General features: G+C 57.2%; 2 protein-coding genes across 8 annotated transcripts; both read left to right on the top strand.

The window, feature by feature from the left end:
- The first annotated feature begins 2,133 nt into the window (after positions 1–2,133).
- Positions 2,134–7,932, top strand: TMEM138 (transmembrane protein 138). 4 transcript variants are annotated; one of them, XM_059710503.1, is made up of 6 exons: positions 2,134–2,560; positions 3,593–3,794; positions 4,679–4,933; positions 5,972–6,143; positions 7,106–7,181; positions 7,405–7,932. In XM_059710503.1, exons 3-6 carry the CDS (start codon positions 4,806–4,808, stop codon positions 7,515–7,517), a joined length of 489 nt encoding a protein of 162 aa, XP_059566486.1. In that variant the 5' UTR covers positions 2,134–2,560; positions 3,593–3,794; positions 4,679–4,805; the 3' UTR covers positions 7,518–7,932. The 4 variants fall into 4 exon arrangements, with proteins under 4 accessions (XP_059566486.1, XP_059566485.1, XP_059566487.1 ...); XM_059710502.1 differs by having other exon boundaries at positions 2,134–2,746; XM_059710504.1 differs by lacking the exon at positions 3,593–3,794.
- Positions 7,933–15,239: 7,307 nt separating this feature from the next.
- Positions 15,240–19,822, top strand: TMEM216 (transmembrane protein 216). Of its 4 annotated transcripts, none has more exons than XM_059710490.1 (5): positions 15,440–15,565; positions 16,073–16,174; positions 17,080–17,172; positions 18,804–19,005; positions 19,283–19,822. In XM_059710490.1, exons 1-5 carry the CDS (start codon positions 15,529–15,531, stop codon positions 19,296–19,298), a joined length of 450 nt encoding a protein of 149 aa, XP_059566473.1. In that variant the 5' UTR covers positions 15,440–15,528; the 3' UTR covers positions 19,299–19,822. The 4 variants fall into 4 exon arrangements, with proteins under 4 accessions (XP_059566474.1, XP_059566473.1, XP_059566475.1 ...); XM_059710492.1 differs by having other exon boundaries at positions 15,450–15,578; XM_059710493.1 differs by having other exon boundaries at positions 15,564–15,582.
- The last annotated feature ends 2,719 nt before the right edge of the window (positions 19,823–22,541 follow it).

The raw sequence follows: 22,541 nt of genomic DNA, 5'->3' as shown, positions 1-22,541 counted from the left end.
TGGGGCCGGCGTGGAACCGGGCACAGGGCACAGGGCATGGACAAGCCCTCCCTCTGCCTGAGATACAGCCACACAGAGGACAGGGAAGGACTCGGGGACGCGGCAATCAGACGCTGAGAACACCCCCTCACGCACCCAGAGGGCAGGCGGTGCTGGTCCAGGAGGTGCTCACCGAGGCGTGGCCTCCTGTTCCGCCCTCGCTTCCCGGGGGCCCATTCTCAGAGCCGGCCGAGACCTCCTCTGTGAAGGGAGGATGGTAGACATTTCAGTCTCGGCAGGCCGTCCGGGCTGTCACACCCGACACCCGACGCAGTGCGAGCCGTCACAGGCGACGCCTTCCCAAAGGGCCATGGCTGTGTTCCAAAGAAGCGTTACTGACGGACACGAAGACTAATTTCTTATCATCTTCACATTTTACCCTTTTCGCTTCTCTTCAGCCACTTAAGAACGCGCAGGCCCTTCAGGGGAGCCCGCTGTGGCCTGGGGTGAGGCCTGCTGCCCCGACTTAAGGGGTCTGCTCGCCAGCCTAAACCTCTCCTGGGGCGTCGGCAGGAGGGTTCTCCGTCTCCCGGGCGGCTCCCAGGCTGCACACAGCTCGGCGGGCAGGATCGGTACCGGCTGGGAGACCTGGGGCGCAGCCAGGGGACCTGGTGGGTTTGGTTCCCTGACACCACAGCAAGGCCAGTGTCGCAATAAAGCCGGCGGAACCTTTTTGCAGGTGGAGGGCCTTGCCTTTGTAAGAAATGCAACAGCCGAAGCGCCGCAAAGCGAGGGCAGCCGAGGGAGAGACGCCTGCGTGGCCCAGGCAGCGCTTAGACGGGAAAAGGCTCCGTGTCAAACGCGTACAATGTCGCCTGTACACCTTGCCACGCAAATGGGTGAGAGAGAGGACAGTCGTGTTGCTGCTCTCCCTCCCCAGGTGGAGGGGGCTCTAGGAATCCGGAAGCTCAAGTCCTGAACGCTCGAGCCCGGCACCCCTCCTTTCCCCGCGTACGTTCGCTCTCTACACCCTAAGGGTCCCCACAAGACCTGCAAGCAGGAGAGCAGTGGGCAGCGGCAGCTCGTCCCGGGCTCACCCCGAACGTCTCCAAGGCCCCTCTCCTCCGCCTTCCGGAGCCAAAGCAGCCGCCTCGGCCTCGGCTCTCTCCTGCGCTGCGTCCACCCTCAGCCCCTCCGTCCGTGTTCCACGGACCCCAGCTTTAATGAACGTCCTCTCAAAAAATAAAAAAATAATAAAAAACGCTGGCTCCAGAGAAGAAATGGGACTCGGCCCAGGAGAGCAGCTGGGCTGGCGCAGGAACCCTGGTCGCTCCCCGCACTGGGGGGCTCCTCACCTCCGAGGGCGGCCAGGGCTCGGGAGCGGGAGCCCCCAACTTCCAGCCCCGAGGCGGACCAGCAAAGCCCCCCTTAGCACAGTGACTGCGGACCCGCCCTCGGACGGTGCGGGGGGCTGGCTCCGGGGTCCGAGGGCCATCCCGGGGCCGCGGGGGCCAACCCGACTCCCCTCCGGGACGGAGGCGCCCCGGCCAAGCGCGGGCGAAAACCAAGGCGCCCGGCTCCACTGCCGACGCGCCTTCTGGAGAGATTTCGTGTCGGCACAGCCACCGCGGGTGGGAGGAAGGCCCGGAGGGCGGTGTCCCCTCCCTAAAGGAGGAAACTGAGGCCGGGCGAGGCCCGCGACAGTGCGAAGCTGGGCAGCAGCAAAGGCAGCGCTCGAACCCGGGTCCCGGAACTCCCAGCCCGGGCTCTCACCCCCGAACCACGGTGGGACGCAGCGGAGTCTGGGGTCTCCGAGACCCGCCTCGGCCACCCGGCGGCCGTTCTCGAGGGTCCCTGGTGAACTGAGACAGAACAGCAGCGAGACCCGCACGCACCGGGCACCACGGCCCTGAATAGCCTGGCGAGGCCGCGTCGACCATTTAAAGGCTCAGGGCACTCCCGGTCGCGCGCGGGGCCGCCTGGGAAATGAAGTCCGGAGTCGCCCTCCCCTCGCGCGCCAAGCAGCTGATTCCCCCGCCGCCTCCGCCGCGGGCGCCCCACCCCCATCCCCAAGGCCGGGGACCCCGGGGCCGGCAACGCCGTCGCGGGCCCGCCCTGCCCCTCACTCCCCGAAATGTTCGGGCCCAGCGAAACCCCCGCCAGGGGCTGGCGCTCCGCGGGCCCAGGAAAGCGGGGCCCCCAACATGGCCACCCGGCCGTCCACAGAGCGGGCCGAGGAAACCTCCGCCTCCACTTCCGGAATTTGAACCGGTTTCCGGAAGCCAGGACGGTGTCTCCATGACAACCGACGTTGGGGCTTGAGGTGCGCTGCTTGAGGGCTAGCAGAGAAAGTGTCCGGAAGTCGGCGCCTTGTTGTTGTTTGGGTTTTGGCTTCTTGCCGAGGCAGCCCCGTTGTTAAAGCGGATTCGGGGAGGCGAGGGGGCGTGCCCTGGGGCAAAGCGGGCCGGCGGGCGGCGGCATCCCGGCTCCACTCCCCTGCCCGCTGGCGGGTGTCCTGAACTCTGCCCTGCAGGATGGGGGTCGTGCTTTCCCGCCTTGCAGAGGAGCTGCCTCGGTGCTGGTGAGTACGCGATAACTTCCAGTATCTGATGAAGGAGGAAGCTGGGCGCAGAGAAACCACGTTCCTGCCCGCAGCGGGCGGGCCTTCAGCAGGCGAGCTGGGCGAGGCTCCTGACCCTCAGCCTCTGTGAGATGCGGGTACACGCACGCTAACAGCTGCTGCGCAGGCGGTGTGGGATGAAACAAAGTAGTAAGTCTGGAAAGAGTTGTACATTGTAAAGCATTTTACAGATGTTAATTCAGTCTCAATCTCTAACACCTCAAAACGCTTTAAAAAAATATTTTTATTGATTTCAGGGAGGGAGAGAGAGAAACATCAATGATGACAGAATAACCAGTCGGCTGCCTCCTGCACGCCCCACACTGGAGATCCAGCCGGCAACCCAGGCATGTGCCCTGACCAGGAATCAAGCCATGACCTACTGGTTCATAGGTCGAAGCTTAACCACTGAGCCACTGCGGCCGGGCCACCTCAGAGCATTTTGAAATTTGTTCATAAATTTAATCCAGATAGAGTGGTCACAGGACACCCCCAGAGCAACTTCTGGGTCTTGTCATATCCTCCTATAATAAAAGGCTATTAAGCAAATCAACCGAACAGCAGAACAGCCGGTTGCTATGACATGCACTGACCACCAGGGGGCAGACGCTCAACACAGGAGCTGCCCTCTGGTCGTCAGCGTCCTCCCACAGGGGGAGCACCGCTCAGCCAGAAGCCCTGAGCTGGGCTCCTGGCTGGTGAGCGCAGTGCGGACATCCCCTGAGGGCTCCCAGACTACAAGAGGGCACAGGCTGGGCTGAGGGACCCCCGCATTTCGTGCACTGGGCCTCTAGTATGGAAATAAAGGCCCAGCTTCCATTCCCTGGTGCCCACTGTGTTGCTCCCATAAGCTTACACGCAGTTCTGCGGGAGAGCACCGTCTCCTCTCCGCTTTTTCTGCCTGCGCCACTTCCCACTTCTCCTGTGCCAACCTGTTCCCGCCTGATTCCATATCGGCCTGTCAGTAATGTAAGAGACCGCTTTGTGCAACAGGTAAGAGCACCCAGACCAGACTGCCTGGATCCGAATCCCAGCTCTGCCGCTTTCTAGCAGTGTGACCTTGGACAGATCAGTTCATCTCTCTGGACCTCAGTTGTCCCACCTGTAAAATGGGGAGTATCTTCTCCTTTGTGAGATTTAAACAATAGGAGTGCTTAGACTGGTCCCAGCACACATGTAAAGGCTTGCAGCCGCAGTAAGTATCAGTATTAGAATCGGTATTATTACGCGACCAGACATTCGTGTGCTCCTGGAGCCCTTTGGCCTCAGAGTGGTTGGAAGAGCTCTGAGTGTCCAAGTTCCCAGCACGGCGCACGGGGGAAGGGCCGGGTGAGGTGCCCGGAGGGAGTGCCTCCCGGGGTTTGTTGGTGGGGGTGGGTTTGTTCACGGCTGTATCCAAGCACCTAGCGTGGTGCCTGGCCCATAATACAGGGTGTCCCAAAATTCACGCAAGAAGTAATGTTGATAGAAAACACAGGTTTATAATTAAAAGTTGTAAATTTTTTATTGCTTCATAAAGTACACAGTACAGGGTTATGTATGGGATAGCGTATCGGGTAAATGGCCTCCACGGCTTTGCTGGCACAGACGCACTCTTTTGTTGAAATTTTCCATGACCGTTTTGCATAAATGTGGCTGAATTTCGATGAGGCTCATTTTCATCTTGATGGCTTGGTTAATCGACAAAATTGTCGCATTTGGGGTTCAGAAAATCCACGAGTGATTGTTGAGAAACAAATGCGTCCACAACGTGTCACTGTTTGGTGTGAATTTTGGGCTGGAGGCACCATCGGACCATGCTTCTTCGAAAATGCGGCTGCTCAGGCAGTAACAAAAGAGTGCGCATGTGCCAGCAAAGCCGTGGAGGCCATTTACCCGATATGCTATTCCATACATAACCCTGTACTGTGTACTTTATGAATCCATCAAAAGTTTACAATTTTTAATTATAAACCTGTGTTTTCTATCAAAATTACTTCTTGCGTGAATTTTGGGACACCCTCTAGGTCCTCGGGAAATAGTCATTGTATTCATGAACTTTTAACCACTTTTTTTTTTTTCTTTTTTTTGCCCCAACAGGCTCTTGTCTTAGAGTAAAAGGAGTAAAAGAAACGGCTCTGATTCTTCTCCCTGGGCGCCGGGCGAGTCGGGCGCTTCCTGGGGGACGTGGAATGCGCCCTCGGCGGCCGGCCGAGAGCAGAGGAAGATGCTGCAGGCCAGCGGCTACAGCCTGGTGCTCTGCCTGCAGCTCCTGCTGCTGACCTACGACCTCTTTGTCAACTCCTTCTCGGAGCTGCTCCGCTCGGGGCCCGTCATCCAGCTGGTGCTGTTCATGTGAGTTCAGTGGGTGGGACTGACAGCCAGCCACCCGCAGCGTGAGGCCTGAGGCCGGGACAGTCCGGCCTTAAGAGTGACTAATAGGGAACCTGAGGAGGGAAGTGCGAGGACCAGGGGGACGCCACCGGTCCTGCTTCTCTCCCTCTGACACGGGCATGGGAGACGGAGCAGTTCACATAGGCACGGGTCTGACTGCTAACCCTGTCACTTCCTGCATCTGTGAGCAGAAATACTGCCTCCTGTGGCCATGAGGAGGATGGCAAGATGGCACACTAAAGGGCAGTTGTATTCATAAAATATGCGACTCTCGCACGATGGAAGCCGTCGGCATTTCCCTTCACAATAACGTGTGGAGACTCGGTGAGGCCGTTCCGGGGGCGGGGGGGAAAGTGCAGTCTTAGGCGTGACCGTCCTCCATGCAGCGGTGCCCTGGCCTGCAGACGGCGCGCTCGTCACAGTGGCGACCCCGACCTCCTGCTCCCGTGGAGTTCCCTTCTGGTGGAGAGGGAATACACATATTTTAAAAGGGTCATTTCACCTAGTGATGTGTCCTGCAGTGGACATGCAGTAGCGGGGGAGGGCGGGAGGGAGGGCCCTTTGGCTGACGGCGCTGAAGGAAGTCTTTGTGAAGAGGGACACCTGAGACTTGGGCGGCCCTGAGGCACAGCCGTGCAAAGATCAGCGGGCGCTTTGCCGTCTGGATGGGAGCGTCTGCCAGGACAGGCTGTGTGCCCGGCTGTGTGCCCGGCATGGCGGCTCTGGACAGAGGGAGGGACTGGCTGCCCACGGCGCCCAGGGGGCTCCGGGAGGGAAGCGTGTCAGCAGGACGCCTTGTCTGTGGCTGCAACTAGCCGCGCGGCCAGTGGGAGCCTCAGCTTCCTCTCATTTGGGGCCCAGAGCGCATGCTCCCCCGGGGTAGGGGGGGGGCTTCGGAGGAGGGGTCACGGGAAGGACAGCGCCTGGGTGCCCCTCGGGACCCAGCGCAGCTCGGCCCTCACGGCCGCCCCGGCTGTGCCTTCTTGCGTTTGCCTGCAGCATCCAGGACGTCGCGATCCTCTTCAACATCATCATCATCTTCCTCATGTTCTTCAACACGTTCGTCTTCCAGGCCGGCCTGGTCAGCCTTCTGTTCCATAAGTTCAAGGGGACCATCGTCCTGACGGCCGTGTACTTCGCCCTCAGCATCGCCCTCCACGTCTGGGTCATGGTAAGCGGGGAGCTGCGAACCTCTGAATCCTTAACGGGCCGGGAATAGCTTTCCTCGGGGCGGCCTCATTCTCGCACATCGCCCGGACCCTGGGTCAGAGAGGGGAAGGGAGTGTGAGCCTCTGAGGCACTTTTGCCCGACCTTCCGTGTTGGAGACCAGCTTCTGGAACGTTCAGTTCACCTTCGCCCCGGACAGGTCTCCTGGGGCCAGAACGGGACGTTGAATCTCATCCGTTTGGGTGGGTGTTGACCCAGGGAATTTATAGGCCCCGGTGTCTCACGGGAAAGAGCCCCGCCAGAGCGCTGCTTGCCCGTCTGTGCCTCGGCCCCCGCGCCGCCGTCGCCCCCGGAGAGCCGACGCCAGGTGCCTCCTCGGCGCTCGATGGGCGCAGAGCAGACGCAGTGTTCGTGGTTCCCGGTTCCTTCCGCCTGACGGGCTTCCTCCCTCGGGTGTCCCGGGGTTCCTCAGGTCGCCTTCTGAGGGCGCATTACAGCCTCCGGGCGTCTGGTCACCTCGGCACTGAAGCCACCTTCTCGGGGGGAGGGGGCCGGCTGTGCCAGGCCGCAGGTGCTTCCTAGAGAAGCTGGTCCCTGCTCTGGGTCCCGGCCGTGTCCTGGGAAGCCCGTGTTACGCCGCGGGGCCCGAGCCCTCGTCTGACAGCCTGAGCCGGAGCTTTTCACGGACGTGGTGCCCCGAGGCTGCTAGTGTGGCCTTTCTCCGGGCGGGGCTGTGGGGCTGAGGGTATAACCAGCGTAGTTCACACCTCCCCCCTCAGCGTTCAAAGCAGATTTGCTTCACAGCAAAAAAGGGCGCTTGAGGCACTCTGAGGACCCCCACTGGGGGCCTGTGGAAAGAGGGGGAGATCAGCCTGACTTTGAACCAGCGGCCGCTCTGCAGCTCACCCAGCTGGAGGCGCTGGGGCCGCTCCGGCCATTGCCCTGTCCTGCCCCGTCTCCCGCAGAACTCACGCTGGAAAGACTCCGACCGCTTTGTGTGGACAGAGGGGCTGCAAACGCTGTTTGTGTCCCAGAGGCTCGGTAAGGCCCCCGCGGTCCCCCTGCGGCTCTGGCGGTGAGGGCCTGGGTCCTGGCTGGTGAGCCCCCACAGCTGGTGGGGGGCGGGGGACAGCCACACCAACAACGGGGCTGCTGCCCGTGCTGCGGGGAGTCCCTGGGCGTCAGGAGGAGGCCGCAGCCTCCTGGGGCTCCGTTCTCGCTGAAGCAAGTCCTCAGGGGCCCGGCCTCCTCCTCTCGCCCCCAGCGGCGGTCTTATACTATTACTTCTACAAACGCACGGCCGTGAGACTGGGCGACCCTCGCTTCTACCAGGACTCTGTGTGGCTGCGCAAGGAGTTCACGCAAGTCCGAAGGTGACGCGTCACACTGATGGGCGCCTCCTGCCTGGCAGGGCCACGTGTGGATCTGCGAGGGGGACGATGGCTCCGGGCCCGGGACGCAGCCGGCAGGCTCAGGCCAGTTGTGTCCAGCAGCCGAGAAGCAAGATCCTCCCTCTTGCAAACTCAGGTTCCCGTGCAGACTCCAGGCCATGCCTAGCCCCCCGGCCCCTCTTGGCTCTGCCCGCTCCTCCCCCCTCTGCTCACAGGGCCCTCAGCTTTATCCGTGGGAACTCCCCGCATCTGCGCTCTGCTCCACATACTAAGGACCAGGCGACACAGAGGGGTGTTTCTGTGCTGCTGACTGGCCACGCCTGGGACGTTGAGATTCTGTGCCCAAGGCCCTTCCTGTTTCTTACGTTTTATAAATAGGAAATAAATGGAAGTTTGTCCAGAAATGGTGGCGTCCGTCGGTCTAGGTCGCTCCCCTTCCTGGTAGGAGGCAGGCCAAGTCCCAGCCTCGCCCCGTGGGCAGCTCGGGCCACAGAGCATACACATATAATACAGTTTATCAAGTCCCGTTATGCGTACACGGTATTTTTGGAGGAATTCAAAATGATGCCCCACCCCGCCCCACCCCTGGAGCCCAGACTTCTGTGCTTCCTTCAGACTCTGCCCCGTCAGGTCCCTGAACTGCCCTCAGCAGAGCAGACATGTTCCTTAGCCTGTGTTGGCAAAAGACAGTTTTTAAGTCCGTGTGCCCAGGGTCTCAGTTGTCTGTTGCCAGGACAGCGTGTGAGGAGCCGCCCCGGACTCAGCGCAGACAGCCACAGACGGTCACGCGGCTCCTGAGGCGGGGTCAGGCGGCCTGGCCGAGTCGGGTGATTGCTGCTGGGCGCGCTCGTGAGTCTGGTCAGCTGTGGGTCAGCCAGGCAGCGTGATGGCCTCGGCCCCGTGGCTCTTGGCTAACCCAGGCTGCCTCCGCCGGGATGACGGGGCTGTTCACTCAGGTTCACATGACCCGTCCATGACTCGCTGAGTCTGTTCACGTGACAGTGGCCGAGGAGCAGGAGAAAAAGCCCCCGTGAGCAAGGCCATGTCCAGCCTCTGCTTGTGTTGTGTCTCTTTGACCCCCGTTGGTCAAAGCAGGTCCTGTGACTGTGCCAGGGTCAGAGGGAAAGCAGCACTCAAGTCTCCTGGCAAAAGGCTTGGCTGCAGGCAGGGCCGTTCATCGTCAGGCCACCCCCAGGAAGGGGCTCCATGAGACTTGTTATCCGTAGGCACCAGCACAAGGTCCTTTGGTGAGGGACCAGGGAGTAAATATTTCAGTTTGAGGGCCATGAGGTCTGCTGCAGCGACTCGACATTATGCAGGAAAGCAGCCACAGCTGACACAGGAACGGATGCACACAGCTGTGCTCCGGCGACACTATTTTAGGACGTGAAATTTGAATTTCATATTTGCATGTGTCATAAAATTTTTTTCAACGATGTAAAAAGGTCGTTCTATTCTTAGCTTGAGGAGGCAAAGCCAGCTGATCCCAGCGCGGGCACTCAGGCCGGATTTGCCCGGCCATCGTGTGCTGACCCCCGTGTGGAAGCCTAGAATATCGCTGTGAGGAGAGACCGCCGGCAATAACCTGCTGTGCTGCCAACACTAACATCTATAAAGAAAGGTGCAGCCGGCCGGTGTGGCCCAGTGGTTGAGTGTTGCCCCCTGCGCCAGAGGCCACCCGCTGGACTCCCGGTCAGGGCACTCGTCCATCCCGGAAGGGGGCGTGCAGGAGGCAGCCGACCCATATTTCTCTCCCTCTCCTTTCCTCTCTCAAAGCAAAACATTTTTTAAAAAGGTACAATGCCCAAACACATCGTCTAAGATCCATGTCCTATAGTCAGAAAAAGTGATCTAAAAAGTCCTAACAAAGCCGCCATCTACACCTACTATCCCTTCATCGATACAAAAAATAATTAATAGCTGATCTTTTCCTAAAGGATCTTGCAGAAGTATAATCCCTTTGCTCAGTAATATCCTGAAAGGCAGTTTTCTGCGCCTCCACATCAGGGCTGGACTGTCCTCTTCCGCTGGAAGCCAGCGAGTGCAACCCAATGCCTGTTTCCTCAAAACTCTCACAGCCCTTTGTGGCCCTGAGTCTCTGAGACGTGCACTTCCCTTCACTGCCCAGGCAGAGGGCAGGGCGGCAGCCAGGACACGGCCAGCTGAGCTCATGGCCTCACTGCCGAGGGACAGAGGGGAACCGGGGGGCCCACATGCACACAGTTCACGTGTGAAACGAGTTACGCAGCTAATCTTCCCACGCCTGCATCTCCGCCCCCGGGTTCTGCCCCTCCCCCCTTGACAACCGACATTTATTTATGTCCTTCTCATAGACTCTGTAATATTTCAGAAACATTTTACAAAATAAATTGCCATAATCCTATCCCACTCATGTATTTCAAATCCTCAACTACAGTCAGCCCTCCATATTCATGGGTTCCGCATCCATAGTTCGAACCAACTGCAGATGAAAATAGTGGGGGGCGGGGTGGGGAATACGATACATTGTTGCTGAGGGTATTACGTCGTTAGGCCTATCGTGCCTGACCGCATTGAACAGGTGCAGGCTTTTTTCTTGTTATTATTCCCTAAACAATACAGGGTAACAACTGTTTACATAGCATTCGCATCGATGAGGTATTGTAAGCAATCCAGCAATGACACAGTCCACAGGAGTGCGTAGGCTCCGTGCAAACACTATGCCATCGTACAGAAGGGGATGAGCATCCCTGGGATTGGTGTTTGCCGGGGGGAGGGGTCCTGGAACCAGCGCTCAGCAGATACCACGGACGGCTGTACGTACGTACGTGTGGTCTCCCCACAGCACGGTCACGGTCACGGGGGCTGTGGCATAACATGGTTTGGGTTTCTGTTGTTTTCTGTTGCTTAGCAGTAGGAGTATGTTTTTAAGATACGACGTAAATTGATTCCTTAGGAACAGTCAGCTTGCAAAGCTCCGAGAAAGAAAGTAAACACTTTAAAAGTGCGAGAGGCTTGTAGTCGGATGGAGTTGCTTCCGGCTGATGGTACGGGGATGGGGAAGTAGGGAAAGCAGATCAGAAACAAATGCCGTCTCTTTAAGAGGCCTCGGGGAACTGCTCAGTGAGGCAGGCCGGGGGCCCAAAGCTGTAAGGAGGAGAGGCCCAGCCCGGTGCCTGACCACCAGCAGGCTTGGCCCGGGGCACGTGCTGGTTCCGGGCTGGAGCTAGAGGCAGGCATGCCCCCCCCCCCCCCAGGGCTGCGCCAGGGAACAGGGAAGTCAGCTGAGCTTCGTGGTCTCACTGCTGGAGGGACATGAGAGGGGACACGAGAGGGGACACGAGAGGGGACGCGGAGGAGCCGGAACACGTCACACGACTTCTCCTCGAGATGCTGGCCGAATTCTGGAGCTGTGAGGGACAGAGGCTATAAGAAGCCCAGCCTCAAACCTCTGTAAAGCAGAACGGAGTTGTTGGCAGGCTTATCACGCTGGTGATTAGAACCCAGGGCCGGCGGGGGCGGGGACACAGGGCTTTCAGGCGAGAGCTCAGGAGGGCTGCTCACTAGGAACTGGAGCTCATCAAAGTCACGGTGCGGCCTCAACCCTCAGGCCCCGAGTGGACCCAGGTGAACAGCCCCCGTTCTGCCTGCCTAGCAGAGGAAAGAAGGGAAGAAACATCCAGAGGCACTCTGCTTTCTCCTGCACAATGCCTGGGCATCAGAGAAGCACTAGCACGTCCAGCGATAGGGCTACATTATTGATTATATTTTTTTTATTGATTTCAGAGAGAGGCAGGGTTAGGGAGAGAGAGAAACATCAATGATGAGAATCGTTGATTGGCTGCCATCTGCACACCTTCTACTGGGGATTGAACCCAAAACCCAGGCATGTGCCCTGACCGGAAATTGAACCGTGACTTCAATCACTGAGCCACACTGGCTGGGCAGAGAAAGATTTCTTAAAGATACTCCACACACAAAAAAGAAAGAAAGAAAGGCGGCCCTGGCCAGGTAGGTCAGTCGGGTAGAACTTTGTTCCAATACGCCAAGGTTATGGGTTTGATCCCAGGTCAGGGCACATATAGAAATGCATAATAACTCAACAACAAATGATGCTTCTTCTCTCTTTCTCAAACCAATATATATATATATATATATATATATATATATATATATATATATATATATATATATATATATATAATATATATATATCCTATCTAATAAAAGAGAAACATGGTAATTGGCGTACGACCAATACCCTTTTCATTGGCTAATCAGCGAGATATGCAAATTAACTGTCAGCCAAGATGGCGGCCGGCAGCCAGGCAGCTTGAAACTGACATGAGGCTTGCTTGCCTCAGTGACGGAGGAAACCAACGTTCCCCGCCTGCCGCTGCCTCTGAGCGGGCAGTTTAAGAAACATTGTAACGAATACGCCCAACTTCAGCCAGCAGATTCGCAACATTGTAAGCAAAGGCCAGAAACCTACTTTCAGCCGGAGGCCTAAGAGCTGGAGCCAAGCCTCAAGCTAAAGCTGGCCCAGAATTAAAAAAAAAGGAAAAAAGGAGCGTTTGGGAGTTCAGTCACCCCCAGCCTGAAAACAGCCCTCAGCCCCTCACCCAGACTGGCCAGGCACCCCAGTGGGGACCCCCACCCTGATCCAGGACACCCTTCAGGGCAAACCAGCCGGCCCCACCCGTGCACCAGGCCTCTACCCTATATAGTAAAAGGGTAATATGCCTCCCAGCACCGGGATCAGCGGAGCCGTGAGGCCTCCCGGCACTGGAATCAGCGTGACAGGGGGCAGCACCCAAACCCCCTGATCGCCCTGCGGCTCTGTGTGTGACAGGGGGCGGGGCCACAACCTCCCTATCCACCCTGCTCTGTGCCTGATAGGGGGGCGCTCCCCCCCACCACGGGCCCTGCTCTGTGTGTGACGGGGTAGAGCCATAACCTCCCCCTCGGCCCTGCCCTGAGTGTGAGAGTGGCGGCTCCCCAACCCCCTGATCCGCCCTGCTCTGTGGGTGATAGAGGGCAGCACCCCAACCCCCTGATGGGCCCTGCTCTGTGCGTGACAGGGTACAGAGCCCCAACCCCCCTGATGGGCCCTGCTCTGTGTGTGACAGGGGGTTGCTCCACAACCTCCCCATCGACCCTGCCTTGAGTGTGACAGGGGGCGGCGCCCCAACTCCCCAATCAGCCCTGCTCTGAGCCCGACCAGGGGCTGCACCTAGGGATTGGGCCTGCCCTCTGCCACCCGGGAGCAGGCCTAAGCCAGCAGGTCGTTATCTCCCGAGGCGTCCCAGACTGCTAGAGGGCACAGGCCGAGCTGAGGGACCCCCCTCCCCCCCCCAAGTGCACAAATTTTTGTGCACCGGGCCTCTAGTATATATATATATTTATTTATTTATTTATTTATTTATAAAAAGAGCCACACTGCCCTAGCCAGTTTGGCTCAGTGGATAGAGCCTCAGCCTGTGGAATGAAGGGTCCCAGGTTCGATTGCCGTCAAGGGCACATGTGGGGGTTGTGGGCTCGATCTCCAGTAGGGGGCGTGCAGGAGGCAGCTGATCAATGATTTTCTTTCATCATTGATGTTTCTCTCCCTCTCCCTTCCTCTCTGAAATCAATAAAATATACACAAAAATAAAATAAAAAACAAGGCCACACCTACACACATCACAGTCAAATTATTGAAAGCTAAAGATGAAGAGCAAATCTTGAAAGTGCCAAGAGAAAAACCACACACCACATACAGAGGTGATAAAAATTAACAACAAATTAACTGAAAACCAGAGGACTGTAAACAACCCTCCTGGCACAGGTGAGCCACGGCTGGTGGGCAGGTGCGCCAAGGGTGGCAGCTCTGTGTGCAGGAGGCCTGGAGTGTGTGATGCCCGCACGGGGCGTGGCAGGTAATGGGAACCAACCCTCTGGGGAGAAGAGCCAAAGTGGATGAGCTGAGGGAGGGAGCTAGGCACTGCTGTGGGTACAGAGCCCACGCCAGGGGGGCTTTGGGAAAACGGTCCAGGGCATCAGTAAACAAGGCTGAGGGCCAGGTGCACAGGGGTAGGGAGCTGCCGTTGCCCGTGCGCAAGGCCTGGCCTAGGCAGCATCCTGGACAGGAGGACCTGGCCGGCCTCAGCCGGTTGGGAGAACCTGCTCCAGGTGCAGCTGGAGCAGGGCGCCACCTGGTGGCCCGTGGCCCCGGCACCTGCGAGGCTGGTAGATAATTGGCGCCCGAGCCAGAAGCAACCAGGGCTTCCGAGGGGAAGAGGAGCCCTTCCCTCCCCCAGGCCCGCCAGTGCCCTCGCGGACAGGGGGGAGGTGCCCTCGCGGACACGGGGCAGGTGCCAAGGCCAGGCCAGCATCGCAGCGCGGGAGCTGAAGGTCAATGTGGAGCCAAGAGGCAAAACAGACAACAGAGTCTGGTTTCGCCTGCCCAGCTTCCGTGGGCACCCACACACCTTCGAGCTTCCCTCGAGGTGAATATTCCACCTGTCAAGACAGGACCGTCCTACCGGGGCATTCTCACCCTCTCCCCAAGTGAGACACCTGCCCACTGCTCTCCGGGTGCGGGATCGCTCTGCCCTGTCCCTTCCTGGGACGTGACAGTGACGCCCACCTCCACGGTGGCCGGCTGGTCACAGCGCTGTCCTTACTCTGGCGACTCAGATGACCTGGTTTGAGCGCCATCGGCTTCCTCCCCTACCGGACCCACCACGCTGACAGCCAAGACAGCTCGAGCCCCTCGACACCCTCTCCTTCCTGCTCCCCGCGGCGGGAGCACCTGGACTGCTCACCTGCTGAGGCTTCAAAACCCCGTTTGCAGGCGCCTCTTGGGAACCTCTCGCCACTCCCGCGAGTCCTCTGTCCTCTCAGCGACCCCCCCCCCCGCCCCACGCGAGCTCCCTATGGGTCACGTGCTGATCACGTGCTCCGATTTGTGCTCCAACCCCCGCCCCCCCAGGCTGCCCGCTAGGCAAATGACCCCTAACCGCCAGGCACACCGCTCCTCCTGTTCAGACCGATGTTAGAAAAGGGAATCGTGGGGCGAGGGTCCTGTGGTCACATGGCCACAACTGACCACTTCAAATATATATATTTTTAAATATATTTTTATTGATTTCAGAGAGGAAGGGAGAGGGACAGAGAGATAGAAGCATCAATGATAAGAATCAGTGATCGGCTGCCTCCTGCACGCCCCACACTGGGGCCCAGGCATGTGCCCTGACTAGGAATTGAACCGGGGTCCCTTCAGTCCGCAGGCCGACGCTCTATCCACCGAGCGACACCAGCTAGAGCAAAATATATATTTTTTATTGATCTAAGTCACAACGGTTCTCAACCTTCCTAATGTCGCGACCCCTTAGTAGTTCCTCATGTTGTGGTGACCCCCAATTTCATTGTTACAAATTGAACATAATTAAAGCATAGTGATTCATCACAAAAACAATATGTAATTATATATGTGTTTTCTGATGGTCTTAGGCGATCCCTGTGAAAGGGCCGTTCGATCCCCAAAGGGGTTGCGACCCACAGGTTGAGAACCGCTGAAGAGGAAGGGAGAGGGAGAGATAGAAACATCCATGGACCTGCTGCCTCCTGCAGGCCCCCTGCTGGGGATCGAGCCCGCCACCCGGGCATGTGCCCAGACCAGGAATCTAACCGTGACCTCCTGGTTCACAGGCCCACGCTCAACCACTGAGCCACACCGGTGGGCACAACTGACCACTTCAGCCGATGCCTTGTAACTGGGGGGGGGGGGGGGGGGGCCGGAGCCCGAGAGCTGCCCTGCCCGGGTCCAGCCGACCGCTCCGTGACGACCGCGGTTCCTCAAATCTCCGTGAGCCCAAGTCCCCAGCCGCCGCTACTCCCTGCACACACGCCACCAGCACAGACCTCCGGGCCCGCTGACCATAGAGCGCGCCGGCGGGCAGAGGGGCCGGAAGTGGGGGCCGCTCAGTCCCTACTTCCGGTAGCGCCTCGCTGCTCCCGAGCGGCGGCGGCCGCGCATGCAGTTTCCATGGGGACCGAGGATGGCGGCGCGAGGTGAGCTCCGGAGGTGTGTGAGTGGCTCTGATCCCCTCAGCCCCCGGCCCTGGCCGCCCTCCAACCTCGGCGTTAGGGGCTGCCCCTCCCTGTCCGAAGCGGGCTTCGCAGCCCCCCGTCCTGAATGCCGGAGGGCTCGGGGAGGGTCTCAGAGGCCGCCCCGTCCTAGGCTGTGACGGATAAGCGAGCTGAGTGACCCCGAAGCAGACAGTGCTGCGCCCTGCGCCCGCTCCCCCCCCCTCCCTCCAGAGCGTGACGGGTTAGACCTCCGAGGGGCCGTGACTTCCACCCCGAAGCCGAGAGTCCAGTTTGACTCCGAGGAAAGAAGGGATTGAAGGGAGTCCCCTCCGCGTCCTATGCCGACACCCCCAGCCCCATTGCCAGCCACCGCAGGGTCCCAAGCGGCCCTTCCCACCGGCTGCGACCTCGTGTTTTCCCAAGTTGGACACACACCAGTCTAAGAGGTCAGCCGCCTCCGCTCACCCTCCCCTCTGCCCGTCGCTGCAGGTGAACGGCTGTCCTCCACGCCCCTGGAAATCCTCTTCTTTCTGAACGGCTGGTATTATGCCACCTACTTCCTGCTGGAACTCCTCATATTTCTGTATAAAGGTAAGGCATGGGCTTGACTGCCCTTGTCCCCAAAGCCCTTCCCGACTTCAGCCCCGTTTCTGCTCCTCCTCCCAGAAAGGCAGGGCGTAGCTTCCTGGAGAGCCATTCCTAGGGGGCCTGTCAGCCAGAGTTTCTTGAGTTTGGGGCCCTGGCCAGGTAGGTCAGTTGGTTAGAGCATCGTCCCCATACCCCAGGGTTGCCAGTTCCGTCCCCGGTCAAGGGCACATAAAAGTATCAGCCAATGAATGCATAAATAAATGGAATGACAAATTGATATCTCTCAATCAATAAAATACTTTGAAAAAATAATTTCTTGAGTTTGGGGAATGTGGGCACCTCCATTCCGACCCCCCCCCCCTCTTTGTGACCTCCACTTTCAGTTTAAGCCCCTGGGTGACTCTCAGAACAACTCAGCAGCCGATGTACCATGTCCACCTGATCATGTTGGAGAGTGGAGTCCCATAGGCTTTTGGAGTTGGAAGTAAAACTCCGTCATAAGCCCTAGCCGGTTTGGCTCAGTGGATAGAGCGTTGGCCTTCGAACTGTGGGTTCCTGGGTTCGATTCCGGTCAGGGGCACATGCCCAGGTTGCAGGCTCGATCCCCAGTAGGGAGTGTGCAGGAGGCAGCCGATCCATGATTCTCTCTCTCCCTCTCCCTTCCTCTCTGAAATCAATAAAAAATATATTTAAAAAAACAACAACAAAAACTCCATCATCAGAAGCTTGCCCCTAACAGACACGTTGCCCTGTGAGTTAACTGATCCTGCGTCAGGTTAAATCCTGCCCACATCTCCCCGACCAGCTCGTGGAAAGCTGATAAGACTCTTGTCCTCTTTAATCCCAAGCGCGGGAGTCCCTGCGGGGGCTGTCGTGGTGCTGGCAAACTCCGGCCTTTGTATTGGCAGGTCTCCTGCTACCGTATCCAACAGCCAATCTGGTGCTGGACGTGGCAATGCTGCTCCTCTCCCTCGGAATTGAAGTGATTCGGCTGTTTTTTGGTGAGCGCTGTCCAGAGGGCACCCCTGTTCCTTATGAGACGAGCTGGTATCTGTAACTTGATTAACAAGAAAAGCACAAGCCTGGGCTCACCAGAGATCGGATCTGGCGGCATAGCGCGTTCCTCCCTTTCTGAAGTTTCAAACTGCTTTATGTTTTGGGTCAAGACTTGCCTGTCTGTTGCTCTGTAGGGCTATGAGAGAATTCCCTCCCGGTTGCCTGACTACCATAAAGGGCCTGGTTCCTCTTGCCGGCGCCTGGGGAATAGATGGGGCTGTGACGCCATGTCCGGGACAGTGCGTGCCTGTACAGATCGGCGCTCAGTTCCCCTCCGCTTCTCTGAACACGACTTTCCTTCAGACAAACTTTCTATCCCCAGGAATACAGAGCCAATCTCCGAGTTAGAATATCTCCTCTTTGAAAACGTGTTATACTCAAAAGAGAAAAAAGAATGCTTGCAATACGTTAACAAAGGAAAAGGTGCAGGCGCACATCAACCACTAAGGAAACACAACCTGATTTTTAAAATTGGTTTTAGAGAGAGGAAGGGAGAGAGAGAGAGAGAAAGCGTCTGGTTGCCTCCGGCACGCGCCCAGACCAGACCTGAACCTGCCACCTTTCGGTGTGTGGGACGACGCTCTGACCAACTGGGCCGCACCTGCCAGGGCAAAGGCAACCGAATTTTAGGAATTGGAAAAGGAAACCAGTAGGCAGTTCACAAGGGTGATCACAGAGAACCAGCAAACATGGCAAAATGCCACACTCACTAGTAAATAGAAGTTGAAACGAGAGTATTTTCACCCATCAGGTGAGAAAGGCCCCCACACCCAGTGTGAGAACAGGCATGCGGAACGGGGCCTGTAGTCCCACACTCTCACGGGTACCTATGTCCTCAGACTCTCTGGGAATATAAATTAGTGTATCCTTCTTGCTAATAGTTTCACCTTGTAAAATCTGTATTCTTAGACCTAACCGTTTCACCTCTAAAACTGGTTGAAAAAACAAACACATCCGCAAATATGCAGACGATCTGTCAGAGTGTTTGTTGCCACAGATTGTGTGACATCAAAGCTAGAGACAACCTAAACATCTAGCAACACAGGACCAACTCAATAAATCACAGAATTAGTTCAATGAAACCATTAGAACCATTAAAAAAAGAATAAGGTAATGTGTGTGGAGAGAAGTCTAGCTTATATTAAATGGGGATCAGTAAGTTGCAAAACAATATTAGAGAATGATTGTTTTTATCATAATAACCTGAGTACAGACCATACAAAAATCTGAAACTGTGTGCATCTAATAGTAGCTCTCTCCAGGGAGTGAGCATGGGTCTTTCTATATTTTCCAAAATTATTTTCTGTATATTAGTTGAAAAGTTTTCAATGATTATGTTATTTTTATAATTAAAAGAAATTTCCCCCCAATAAAGATCCAGCGCCCCGTGAACGGGAGCCAGCCTGGAAGCAGGCCCTTTGGGTGAATGACTCCACGCCTCTGCTGTTACCGCTTTATAAAGCCGCACGTCCCCACGCAGGACGGCTTCCTCTGCCTCGCCAGTCCGCCGCGGCCCACCCGCCTTTCCTCCGGGCGAGGGAGGCCGCTTGGAGGTGACCCCTGCTGTGTCTGACAGGTTCGAAGGGAAACCTCTGCCGGCGAAAGATGCCCCTCGCCATTAGTGTGGCCTTGACCCTCCCATCTGCCCTGATGGCCTCGTATTACCTGCTGCTGCAGACCTACGTGCTCCGCCTGGAAGCCGTCATGAACGGCATCTTGCTCCTCTTCTGTGGCTCTGAGCTGCTGCTGGAGGCGCTCACGCTGGCCGCCTTCTCCAGGTTCGTGAGGGACAGTCCCCCCGAGGGCCGGGCTCCCCTGCCACCCTGGGGAGGGATTCACTGGTTTCTGGAGCTGGAGGGGCCTCGTAGACTTTTAAGGGGGAAAGGGTGTCTGTGGGCTGCCTTTCCCATGGAGGGTAGACGTTACCCCTTAGGGAAGAGATACGAGGCGATTCCTAGTTCTTTGGGGCCGGGAGGCATGGCATCTGGAGCAGTTCAGGCCCCTGCTCTGGCTCACTGGTCTTGTAACATTGTGTGTCTTTCTCTCTGTCATCAGTGTGGACAGGATTTGAAGTCCAAACATTTCAGCCCGCAGCCCTCAGCGGCTGAGACGCTCGCGCTTCTGGGACCTCAGCCACACCAGCGAGAGAGGGCGGGTCACGTGGTCCGAGGGGGAGTCGCAGCTTCTCCTCAGCACAGACATTTGGGCCACAAACCGGGCATAAGGCCACTGGGCACCGACCAGACAGGACCATCAGCCGGAGAGACTTGTCTACACGCCAGCACAGGGAGGGGCACGGCGGTCCCCGTCCTGGCCATCCTCAGGCCCGGCTCCTGTTGACCGCAAGTCCTCCTCGCTGACCATCGTGGCCAGAGCATCTCGTGTGGCCCATGTGGGCTCCTTGGCTTCCACAGGGCCCGAGCCACTCCCTACCCCGTGTGCCGTGCCCGCCTGTCCCGCACCAGCACGGAGCTCCAAGGGGCGCAGCCTCCATCCTGTGGGGCCTGAGCGCCAGCCCTTTTTAGTAGCTCAGTGTTATTTTTCTATCCCATCATGAAGCAAACATTATTTTATAATAAATATGTATTTTCTGTTGTGCGGCCTTTTCCTTGTGGGACCTAGAAATTCACCCACTCCGGGAGGAGGTAGGCTCTCCCAGCGGCTGCTCCCAGGCTGAGGTCAGGGACCCAGAGGCTCTGCCGGCTTCTATGTCTCCTTCAGGCCTGTCACCCTGCAAAGCCCCCTCACCCCCCCAACCCCTCCCCCACCCCCCACCCAGAGCCAGCGCCTGCCTCTCATCCTCACAGGGATTGCAGCTCCTTTGCAGGGGAGGCGGGAGTAATTGCAAGCAGCATATTCTAAACTTACCAATATTTTAAAATTTCAAATTAACACAAAAGGAGCACATACTTTAATCATCTTTAAAACTTCCCCATCTGCTTGGTAGTGGCCATTTTGTTTTTTACTCCCAAGAAGTTGCCAGGAGCCATGGCAGAATCCACTACTTTGAGTCAAGGGCCCCTTTGAGACGAATCCTAGAGTAGCTGCCCGTACTCAGTAAACGTAACAGGCCTATAAGCAACCCACGATGGCCCTCTGCTTACCTCCCGTGATCAGGCCCCTCTCATCCTGCGCAGGATCCCACTGTCCGGCCCACCGAAGCTTTTCCTGTTTTCTATCCCTTCTGTGCCCTGGCCGCCTCACTGCGCCGGGGTCCGTCCAGACACCAGCGGGCAGGTCTCATCAGCCCTGGAACAGAATCGGAAAACCCAGTAGGGACATTCCTGACACTTCAATCACAAACCCCACTAACGTCCTGATGTCCTGTTGCTTCTCACACTGCTTTCTCTAGCCCTGCTTTGAAGAAAACGCTGGCTTTAAACTGGACAACTCTCTGTTCATGTAGAGCAGTGGTCTCAACCTCTGGCCCTTTAAATACAGTTCCTCATGTGGTGACCCAACCATAAAATTATTTCCGTTGCTACTTCATCACTGTCATGTTGCTACTGTGATGAATCGTCATGTAAATATCTGATATGCAGGATGGTCTTAGGCGACCCCTGTGAAAGGGTCATTAGACTGCCAAAGGGGTCGCGACCCACAGGTTGAGAACCGCTGATGTAGAGGTTCCGTGGTTAAGGTCACCCTCCCAGCAGCACAGACAAAGGAATGGAAGGCTCAGGGGGAAGTGTAGAGGTAGCTGATAATTCAAAGGGACTTAGAGATCAATTTTCAACCTAATCTGCCACTATGCAGGCATAGAGATGAGAAAGCAACATTGCCAAGCATCGTGCAACTGGTTATAAACAGCTGGAATCTAGAATCCGTGTCACGAGTTTCAGGCTGAATTCAGTGACTCATCACGCAGCAGGTACCACCTGAGGGTGAGCGCGCTGGCTGGCAACGGCAGGATTAGAACCAGGAGGCCCCTCTCACCCCGTGGCTGCCTGGAAGCCTAGCTCCCGTGGTTCCCGTGGATGGCTCCGTGGGTGCTTGTTCTTCCCAGGCGTGTTGGAGCCACCTGTGGACAGTCACACAGAGCAGAGCATCAGGCGACAGGCAGCCGAGGAGGATCCGCGCAGCCAGCCTTTCCGGTGGACTGGTCAGAGGCTGCGCTGCTGGCCACCGTGGGCGCCGGCATCCCGAGACAGTGGCGAGGACCGAGGAGCTGCAGAGGCTGCTGGGATACCCACACGCACGTCCAGACGGTCAGGTGGTGACCGCGTGGCCGTCTCTAGGGGCGGAGGTCCGGCCGCACACAGGAAGCAGTGAGGACACAGCTTCAGATTCCCGCTCCACGGCAGCAGCTTGAGGGAACAAATGTTCGTCCAGTGCCTGGCAGGCTGTTTAGTCCACGCAGCGACCCCGAGGCCGAAGGCAATCAAGTCAGGTGTTAACACGTGTCCCAAGGCATTGAGGTTAAGAGTTGGAATTTGAACCTAGAGCAGTGGTTCTCGACCTTGGCTGCACATTAGAATCACCTGGGAATCTTTTTAAAATCCTGATTTCTGGGCCTCATCCTCCGGAAATTCTGTTTCTTTGTGATGGGGAGGGGCCACAACATTGGTTAACAAAGACACAGAATTTCCGGAGGATGAGGCCCAGAAATCAGGATTTTAAAAAGATTCCCAGGTGATTCTAACGTGCAGCCAGGGTTGAGAACCACTGACCTAGAGGTATCCCAAAGGTCAGGCCCTGTTAATCCTCACCTGAGGGTATTTTCCATTGATTTTGAGAGTGGAAGAGGGAAAGATACAAACATCGATGAGAGAAACACATTGATTGGTTGCCTCCTGCACACGCCCCAACCAGGGCCTGGGCTGGGGAGGAGCCTGCAACCAAGGTATACGCCCTTGATTGGAATCGAACCCGGGACCCACAGGCCAACACTCTATCCACTGGAGCCAAACCAGGTAGGGCTCAGTACCATTTTAAAAAATCCTCACCAGAAGGTCTGTTTTACTGATTTTAGAGAGAGGGGGAGAGAAACATTGAGGTGAAAAGTTTCCTCTCCTATGTGCTGACTGGGAAGTGGACCCACAACCTCTGGTGGACAGGACAAGGCTCTCCCTGACTGAGCCAGCCAGCCAGGGTAAGACAGTCCCGCTACACCACCACAGCACTTCCTGGGTGACACGAAGGCCGTTCTCTCCAGCAGCTGGCATCACACGGGAGTTTATATACACACCACCTGGGCATAAGTGGGTTTCTAGACTGGGTGTGGATGGGCGCGGGAGGGGGACAGGTTGGAACCGAGGCAGCCCCAACTACTTTCTTCCCAAGTTTCAGACCCGCTAGCAAATTTCCCTTCTGC

This window comes from Myotis daubentonii, chromosome 9 (assembly GCF_963259705.1).
Source record: "Myotis daubentonii chromosome 9, mMyoDau2.1, whole genome shotgun sequence".
Taxonomy (NCBI): Eukaryota; Metazoa; Chordata; class Mammalia; order Chiroptera; family Vespertilionidae; genus Myotis; species Myotis daubentonii.
Note: the sequence above shows the minus strand (reverse complement) of the source record. Positions and strands in the feature narration are given on the sequence as shown.

Bases quoted from the DNA above. Each gene is read 5' to 3' on its own strand.
- TMEM138 (XM_059710504.1), top strand. From the start codon at position 4,806: ATGCTGCAGGCCAGCGGCTACAGCCTGGTGCTCTGCCTGCAGCTCCTG. The intron at 4,934-5,971 runs GTGAGTTCAGTG...GTTTGCCTGCAG, and splicing joins ATCCAGCTGGTGCTGTTCAT to CATCCAGGACGTCGCGATCC. The intron at 7,182-7,404 runs GTAAGGCCCCCG...TCTCGCCCCCAG, and splicing joins GTTTGTGTCCCAGAGGCTCG to CGGCGGTCTTATACTATTAC.
- TMEM216 (XM_059710490.1), top strand. From the start codon at position 15,529: ATGCAGTTTCCATGGGGACCGAGGATGGCGGCGCGAG. The intron at 16,175-17,079 runs GTAAGGCATGGG...TTGTATTGGCAG, and splicing joins CCTCATATTTCTGTATAAAG to GTCTCCTGCTACCGTATCCA. The intron at 17,173-18,803 runs GTGAGCGCTGTC...TGTGTCTGACAG, and splicing joins AGTGATTCGGCTGTTTTTTG to GTTCGAAGGGAAACCTCTGC.